The following is a 9,746-nucleotide window of genomic DNA, read 5'->3' as shown; positions in this document are numbered from 1 at the left end:
ATATATATACATATATATATACATACATATATGCATATACATATATATATACATATATATATAAAGTAGTTGTATACTGCCAACTTAACGTGACAGTCCCAATAAGGGAAGATACTACTGCTATTTAGCCCTAGGAAGCTGGACCGCTTCCTGTCGGCCTTGACACATTTTCTGTGTCCTTAAGTTTGCGAGAGGGAGACAAACTCCTCCACCCAGCCTAGAGGAGATATTTATATGTTTTGGATTCATCTTACGATGAACGTAAACAAGTGAACTAGGATTGTTTTCAGAATCTTAGATGTGACTAAGAAAGTTTAAGAGGACAAATGGAAATCGTAGACGTAGAATAATGCCACTAATATAACTTGGAACAGGATAAATAACTCCTGTTTTTGCTGAATAAAGTGAAAGTAGTAAATGAATGATATGGATGTACGAAAGAACTATGAAATCAAGTGAATAAGGTTAATTGAGCACAACATATTGAACATCGTAGGAAGTAATGTTTATGTTAAGTTGAACTGAAAGTAATATTTGAGTATATGTTTATAGATGTTATTGGTGTTCTAATTTGGGTTCACAAATTAAGAGTGTTTAGATATCAAGCGAGATAAGTGTACCATATCTTTTTACATATAAAGGTATAATTAACATGTGTCTCTTGAATTATTTGAGGAACTAATATGTTACAAATTGAGTTGTCAATGTTATATAAATAAGTATTTTTTTACTTGAAGGAAAAAAATATGTGTTGCTGCCAGTGTTTACATCTGTATGAGTTTTCGATGAATGTGTTCACCAGTTTATTCTTCGAGAATGAAATGAAGAACAGTTCTGTATTGCATAATGGGCAGAATTTCTTACCTTTGTCATATGGTATAGGTGTGGATAGAATTAGCCAGTCTAATTTAAATTTTATGTTGTCTAAGTTCCCAAATTAATTTGCTAAGGCTCGTGGTATTGTGTTTATTTCTATCTCTAAAGGAAGAATAATGGTTAGAAATTCTAGTGGATATTGGCGAAGAGGATGATCCAATGTAAAAAGACACATTTGTAGGAGTGCTGACCTGGCATTGATATATAGTGCTTTTGAGTTTGGCATTATCACTTAAAAAACTAATTCTTTTGCTATTAACTTCCGAAATAATGATGTTGTTGTAATTATTATTATTATATTTCATATCATAATTATTGTTCCTTGGTTTATTATTAGCATTATTATTGTTATGATGGTAATGGTTTGTATTGTCTGAATTAATGTTATTGTTATCGGTACTCTCTTGTGAATTTAATAGTCTCATATTGTGTGCGGATATTATTTGCGAGATGTTTTTAGTTTTTGAGAATCCAAATCTAACCCTGTGCGTGTTTTTGACTGGGAAATAGTAAGAATGTCTTGGAAAATTCTTATTAACAGCATTTCAGAACTGGGAAACCAGATTTGATTTAATTTGTTTTCCAAATGGAATTATCAGTCAGATATTTTTATCAGATTCAGGTTTAGTATGTGTGTTATTATTATTTCTAAAGAACTTCAATTTATTATTATTATTATTATTGAAAAAGGGTTTAAACTGTCGGTTACCTCCCCTATAATGTAAAGAAATGTTTGATTGTTTGTTATCGTCAATAGGTTTATGATGAGAATGATCATTGTATTTATCGTTGCTGTCAATATTAATATCTATATCATTACGGGTATCAATTTCGTAAGTGGAATTAATGTTTCTGGCTTTTTCTTTATATCCTGCTTTTAATAAGGCAGAGTTGTAAAAGTCAGCTTCCTCATTGAAAATATTTTCATTTGTGGATAGATTTGATAATCTAAGTGAGATGTTCCTAACTAAATTTCTTGTTACCGATTTGGGATGATTACTAAATTTAGTAATCCTGGAAGATCTGTAAAGCTTGATAGGGACATCCTGCAAACCCTGGAGGAACAAAGTCCCATCCTAACTGTTGAGGAACTGGCAGAGAAGCTTGGATTTGGTCATTCAACCATTCATTGACATCTGCGTGCTATTGGAAAAGTCAGCAAATTGGGTCAATGGGTTCCTCACAAACCTAATCGTGCACAGAGAGTGAATGTGTGCTTTTCTTTACAGTCATGTCTCACAAATGAACCTTTTTTGGACTGAATAGTGACTGGTGATGAGAAATGGTTTCTCTATAAAAATGTCCAATGACAGTGGGTAGGGAAAAGAGAAACACCAGCACCCCAGGCTAAAGGTCTCCACCCACATATGGTGTTGTTATCTGTTTGGTGGGATATGAAAGGTTCAGTCCCCTTTGAACTTTTAAACCCCAGCCAAATGATAAAGGAAGCCTACTTCAAGCAGCTTGAGTGGCTTAAGTCAGCGCTAAAAGAAAAACGACTATATTTGGTTTCAAGACAAAAGGTATTCTTCTATCGGGATAATGCTTGGCCACATACAGCAAGGATGACATTCTAAAGACTGGAGTACTTTGAATGGGAAACGATGCCGCATCTACCATATTCCCCAGCTGATTATCACTTATTCCGCAGTGTTCAAAATAATTTGGACAGAAAAAATATCAATTCCGTAGACAAGGTCAGAATAGTACTGGAGGAGTATTTTTTGTCATAGACAACTGAATTTTGGAAGAGGGGCCTTGCAAGTCTACCAGTTATATGGAAGAGCATATTTTAGATTAAAAAAAAGAACTAAATAAAAAGTATTAAAAAAAACAAATCAGTTATGGGATGACCTAATATACACACACAAATATATATATAGACATACAGACACAGACATATACATATATATACACGCAGATATACACACACATACATACACACACACCCACACATAGATCTAGATGTTTTTCTGTCTAAAATAATGCCTATTAAACAAATTTTTTTGTTGTCCAATAAAGAAAAAACAGTCAATTACCTGTGACAACACCCACACTTCTGTGGGTCACAGAACCCCATTTGTACATGGGTAAGGAAACAGAAGGCTTTACACGAACTCTGTCACCAACCTTTATTGTTTGACAAGCTGTAATATAAATATATATATATACAATTTAATGATGGTTTTCATAAGCAATTTGGCCTTAGTTAAGAATGCAAAAAAAAAAAAAAATTGCACAAACAGTTAGTCTTTATACCAATCTACATGATTATTCAGACTGATTAACATGTAATGATCTTTCTACCAATCAGGATGATTGTTTGTGCCAGTTTTAGAGGAAGAACGAACAAGCGTACGTACATACATACATACATATAATGATAAATAATAGATCAATAAATATATAGTTTATGTTACAGTTATGAAGCAAAAGTGATTCTGTTGATATTGTGTCAAAACCAAGAATACCAATATGAAAAATATTTAAAATCCATTATTAATAAGTATCTACTAAGAACTAATTCCTACAAATGTGTGTGTGTGTGTTGTAGAATAACGTTTGTTAATTCTAACAGAAAATACAATAAAAAAGAAAACAAAAAATATTTGTAGAAGGAAGTTGAAGATGACAACAATGGAAAATAATGACGACGACAATGATGATGACGAAGATGGTGATGGAAACAATGATGATGTGGTAGTGTTGGTGATGATGGTAATAATAACAGTAATGATGATGATGTTGGTTTAGAATATATATTATATGTATACTGAAAAATTGTACTCACAAGAAGGAACATCAGTAAAGCCTAATAATTCAATATGTATGTATCGCATCCAGTAAGTACCTCCTTTTCTCTGCCAGTACGCTTGGACATTCAGGTGGTGAAGTCCATCATGGTCAAGCTATGAAACCAAACATATATAATAGTTTTTATTAAAAAAAAACACATGCGCACACATACACAGAGTTATTATTTAAACTTATACTATGATTTATTTATGTGTGATATTCACTCAAACAGCATCTGGTAATGAAAATTTTCCAAGTGATATTGTTCTGAGCTGAAGTGCACCTTTCTTTCCAGGAGACACTCCCATCTCGATGAAGTCTTCCCACGCAGTTCCTTGTCACATCTTCATTGGCCTACCTTTCTTTTTCCTTCTTCAACTGTTCACTCAACAGCTGTCCTTGCTGGTCTCTCAAACACTAAGTGCAATACATGACCAAGCAGCTTTGTATTTAAACCCCTAAAATATCAGTTTCACCAAGAGGGGGATGTGTATTTCAAGAGAGAAAATTAAGAATATGCAAATATAAGTTGCTTTTTTTTTTTTTTTTTTTTTTTACAATAGTAAGTGATGGTAAATTATATCAAACAGATTCTGCTATCATGAGAGTGGTTAGAAAATACTGGGTTACTTCAATTCAAGTGAAGTTGGAAACCAGGTAATGACATAACAGCACTTGCAGCAACAAAGCTCAACAGACAAACAGTGTTGCAACCCTTATCAATTATGGATGTTGTCTTTAGCTATTTTAGAAAAAGGTGCAGGTTTTAAAAATTGATTTGTCAATAAAATCATTCATATTCAAATAAAAGATTATGACAAGCACAGGCATGGGTAAGAAGTTTACTTCCCAACCACATGGTCTCAGGTTCAGTCCCACTAATATCAGTTTGGGCAAGTGCCTTCTACTATAAAGCCTGGGCTAATCAAAGCCTTATGAGTGGATTTGGTAGATAGAAATTGAAAGAGGCCCATCGTGTGTGTGTGTGAGAGAGAGAGAGAGAGAGAGAGAGAGAGAGAGAGAGAGAGAGAGAGAGAGAGAGAGAGAGAGAGAGAGAGAGAGAGAGAGAGAGAGAGAGAGAGAGAGAGAGAGAGAAAGAGAGAGAGAGAGAGAATGCATATTTGTGTCTCCTTGTCTTAACATTGTGTGATAGTTGTAAAATAATTGTCACTGTCATACAAGCAATGTCATTCATTTCCAATATTCAGCAAGCACATGTTTGGCCATGGGGGAAATATTACCTTGCTTGTGAACAGATAAGGATTTGGAGACAAGAAGGGCATCCAACCTTAGAAAACTTCCTCCAACTCATGCAAGCATGAGAAAATGGACATTAAACCTTTAGCATTCAGATTAATTCATCAACTGAAATGCTTATTTATTCACATTATTTTGAATTAATCATGCATTATCTTGTAGCAAAGAGATTTTAATAATGTGATTGTTTATGTTTAGAGTGACATTGTAGGGTAGGTATGAGAGGCCAGATCTGAACAGTTTGAACATAAAAACAGATCAAACATTTGGGCTGGATATGGCTTGTTTGAATGTTAAAGGGTTAAATACGATGATGACAACAATGTTTGAGCAAAAAATTTTAAAATTATTAAAGAGCAATGTTAGTGAAAACCTGATAGTGCATTCACAAATTAGCTGTTCGTTGTATCAATAATCATCAAAAGGAGATGGCTCAAGCAAACTGTTACTAAGTCATATCTATCACCTATACCATCTTTCAGACTAATCAATGACTTACACAAATGTTACACAAATGTCACACATCTGGACACTGTACAAACAATATCTTAGTATTTCTCATGTCTTCCTAACAACTGAGTATGTCACATACTCAGTTGTTAGGAAGACATGAGAAAAAAACAATTCTATATAAACCAGTGGCTGATAAAGTCAGAATGAGTGGTCAATAAAAAAAAAAAGAGCACAATAACTGGAGAATTAAATTGTAGACAATTATTCTTAATGTCATTATTGAAATCACATCAGCTAACAACATCACATCCCTTGCAGCATTACAACTCAACAGTCGAAAAGTGTTACCAAAGATCATTACAAGTAGACTTTATCTTTTATAGTGGGGCTAAATGTAGACTAACAAAACTTAGTTTATGTTCCTAGGGCTAAGCTGCTTTGGTTATCAATCTATATATACATATGCTCACCCACATACCTGCACAATTATACCTCATATATCCTAATTTTTACAACACTGTATCAACTATTCTACCTTGTTTTTCCTCCTAAGCTTCAAATAATAGCATTCCTTGCTAGGGTCTGATGTCAAAACAAACAGAACTGAAAGAATATGTACCTTAATAACTTTGCCAATATCTCCTTCCATCACTTCTTCATATGTACAACAACATCGCACTGTCATTCCAGGAACAATATTTATTTGAACGTACATGGCATATTCATCAATGTTGGCAAAATCTGAGGGTTTTTTGTAAGTTGTTGTCGTTATTTCTTGCTGTAGAAGTACAAAAATAAAAGAAAGAAAAGTCAGAAGGTAATTAATTATCTTTAAGACCCAGTCTTTTCACACTAACTAAACATATTAGTTACATGTATGACAATTATAATAATCTATAAAAAAAAAATTAGAAGAAACAACATTTCTTCAACTAAATATTTTGTAAAACTAATTTTTTAACAAGATAGCCTGTAATAGAAATATTCTTCAGTCACCCAATGTTGTGATTCGCTAGAATATTGATCAACAAAATCTGATCAATCATGACCTTGCATGGAATAAGTTCCAGCAATGATTTCAAATTTTGACACACTTCTTTCTGAGCCTAACAATCAGTATAAATTCAGCACATCTTGACTACTTGACAGAGAGCATTGACAAAAGTATATAACTAGTATTTATTTTCTCAACCTTAGTACAATGAGAAGTTAATGTCAATTGCAAGAAGAACCAAAGATAATACCATTTTAATCCCTTTAGTCAATGTTCTGCATAGTTATTTCATAATATTAAAAGTATTTTGCCAAAGTTAGTGAACTGACAGGAAAAAAGAAAAGACAAAAGAAAACCAGAGTATTAGATTCAGATGCCTTGCAGTTTGATCTGTCTTTTGTCTTTTTGAAACTATTTTTATATTTGAGAAATCCTTAACAATTTCAAATCACGTGAAATTTTTGTAAGAAATTTTGATGTTTCTCGTGATTTTTTTTTAATTAGAAAAATAATAAAATTTTTAAAATTTTGAGCTATAATCTCTTCAATAAAGATCTCCTGATGTGTATAAACATGAGTGTTGGTGTCTTGAGTCATTCTCATTCAGCCAATCCTATGATTCAATATGTAAGAAAAATGGTAGTGGAGAAAGAATGTAGCTTACCTCTTCCAATTCTATGTCATCATCATCTAAATCATCAAAAATGTCAGACATAGATCCAGTCTCATCGGAATCTATATCTATAGAACAAACTGACATGTCAGAATCAGAATCACTTTGTATTTTAAGGTCTTTGTGCTCCAGTAACCATCCAACCAATGACTCTGCACTTGGGGTGTCACACCCAGCAAGTAAGGAACCACCTGGGGATAAGAGAATGAAAGAATACAGAAAGTAATAAATAACAGTAAAATAACAACAGCAGCAATGACAACGGTTTCTGATTTAGACACAGAGCAAGCAATTTCAAGGGGAGGGGGAGTATTCAATATTATTGACCTAGTACTTGACAGACAATTTATTTTACTGAGCCTGAGAGGATAAAAGGCAAAGTTGATCACAGAAAGATTTGGACTCTGAGCACAAAAGGCCAGAAGAAATGCTGCAAAGCACTTTTCTGATGCTATAATAATAATAATAATAATAATAATAATAATAATAATAATAATAATAATAAATTCGTTTTATTGGCCACAAGGGCTAATATCAATCAAAAACATGTAAGGACAAAGACAGGACGAAGGTTACAAAAGGTTTTGTCCGAAAAGGTAATAATAATAATAATAATAATAATAATCCTTTCTACTGGAAGCACAAGGCTTCAAATTTGGAGGAAGGGATTAAGTTGATTACATTGACCCGAGTGCATAACTGGTACTTATTTAATTGGCCCCGAAAGGATGAAAGGCAAAGTCGACCCCAGCGGAATTTGAACTCAGAACACAAAGATAGATGAAATGCTGCTCAGCATTCTGCCCAGTATGCTAACAATTCTACCAGCTTGCTGCCATAATAATAATAATAATAATAATAATAATAATAATAATAATAATAATAATAATAAATTCGTTTTATTGGCCACAAGGGCTAATATCAATCAAAAACATGTAAGGACAAAGACAGGACGAAGGTTACAAAAGGTTTTGTCCGAAAAGGTAATAATAATAATAATAATAATAATAATCCTTTCTACTGGAAGCACAAGGCTTCAAATTTGGAGGAAGGGATTAAGTTGATTACATTGACCCGAGTGCATAACTGGTACTTATTTAATTGGCCCCGAAAGGATGAAAGGCAAAGTCGACCCCAGCGGAATTTGAACTCAGAACACAAAGATAGATGAAATGCTGCTCAGCATTCTGCCCAGTATGCTAACAATTCTACCAGCTTGCTGCCATAATAATAATAATAATAATAATAATAATAATAATAATAATAATAATAATAATAATTCAGTTAAGGCATACTAAAAGTTGTTTATAAATTTAGCCAAGACATAAAAAAATACAGTTAAAATATGGTAGAATACAGTTAATATATGGTAGCAAATGGTATAAAAAACAGAATACAGTTAAAATATGGTATAAAATCCTCTGTAAGGGATTTTAACTAAAACTAGGAAGATTTAATTAGATAAAGAAACTGAAATCAGAATTTTTAAACCAGAACTATCCATAAAAATACTTAGGAATAAATGAAATTGATAAAATACAACTCATAGAAATAATAAGTATAAATACACTAGCTGCCTCAGTTACTAAGTACAGTTTTAACATAATAAATTGGAAGTTAAGTAAAGTGAAGAGCTTAACCAGAAAAACTAGGGAATCACTAAGGGTACTTGAATGCTACCACCTCACATCTGATATCAATAGAATATACTTATCCAACAAACAAAATTGACAGGAGTCTGATACAGATAGAATGCTATTACAAAATAACAGAAGGATCGAAAGAGTACTTAGAATAAAGCAAAGAGAAAATGGTAAGTATAATAATGAAATGAACTAGCAACACTGAAATTCAAGATTTAGATTAGGACAAAAGAACTGAAATAGTTGAAAAACAAAAGACAAGGTCAAAACAGAATTCCAAAATAAATAAAAAAAAAGAATTGAAGAGAAAAACCCACTCCATGGTCAATATCCTTTAAAAGTTGACAGAAGGGAAACAAACCAGAATATGACCCAACACTTGTTCAAGAGACCTGGACTAAAAGCAGAAGCAGAATGCTTGACACTAGATCAACATCCAGCTAGAAACAACTTCAGATATAAAACAGTAAAAGAAGATACTCACACCAAATAGAAAACATGTTACCAACTCAGGGAGGCAATCAACCGTATTATCTCCAGCTGCCCAGTCTCTGCCTAATTAAAGTATATTCACAGACACAACTGAACCAGCAGCTATCTCTATTGGGCAAAGTGCCAATCCTTAGATGTGAAAATGGGCAAGAAGTGGTAAAAACAATGTAAGACAACTTCCTGGCCATAACAAAATGGTACTTTCTGATAAAAAATTGCTTAACGGGAGATGGAGAAACCGTTCCCAAAATAACTCTCCAAGTCACATCTTATGCATACCAGATGCCCGAATGTTACATCTAGTCTACAAGACAGCCCAGTAAGACACAGGTCATATTCTATACAAGACAGTCCTTTTGGGAAGGGATAACACATTCTACTCAGGATATTTTCAATTTGATAACATAACTTAGTAAGAAACATATTCTATGCAATAACAATAAAATAACACAAGCACCACTCAATAGCATATACTCCATATAATCACCAATGAAATATTATAACACAGTATATATACTATCCATAATCACCAACCTATATATAAAACAAAAATAGCAACCTA

At 32.9% G+C, this 9,746-nt stretch overlaps 1 protein-coding gene across 4 annotated transcripts in view; it reads right to left on the bottom strand.

The window, feature by feature from the left end:
- The window catches only part of LOC106884435 (E3 ubiquitin-protein ligase HERC2), a 265,512-nt gene that overhangs the window by 94,165 nt on the left and 161,601 nt on the right, over window positions 1-9,746 (bottom strand). For all 4 annotated transcript variants that reach the window (XM_052973690.1, XM_052973692.1, XM_052973693.1 and 1 more), the window contains 4 exons: window positions 7,041-7,240; window positions 6,002-6,160; window positions 3,668-3,785; window positions 2,916-3,023 (listed from right to left, as the gene is read on the bottom strand). In XM_052973690.1, coding sequence (XP_052829650.1) covers window positions 2,916-3,023; window positions 3,668-3,785; window positions 6,002-6,160; window positions 7,041-7,240 — 585 coding nt within the window. The remainder of the gene's footprint in view (window positions 1-2,915; window positions 3,024-3,667; window positions 3,786-6,001; window positions 6,161-7,040; window positions 7,241-9,746) is intronic.

The sequence above is a fragment of the Octopus bimaculoides genome, chromosome 16, assembly GCF_001194135.2.
Source record: "Octopus bimaculoides isolate UCB-OBI-ISO-001 chromosome 16, ASM119413v2, whole genome shotgun sequence".
Classification (NCBI taxonomy): domain Eukaryota; kingdom Metazoa; phylum Mollusca; class Cephalopoda; order Octopoda; family Octopodidae; genus Octopus; species Octopus bimaculoides.
Note: the sequence above shows the minus strand (reverse complement) of the source record. Positions and strands in the feature narration are given on the sequence as shown.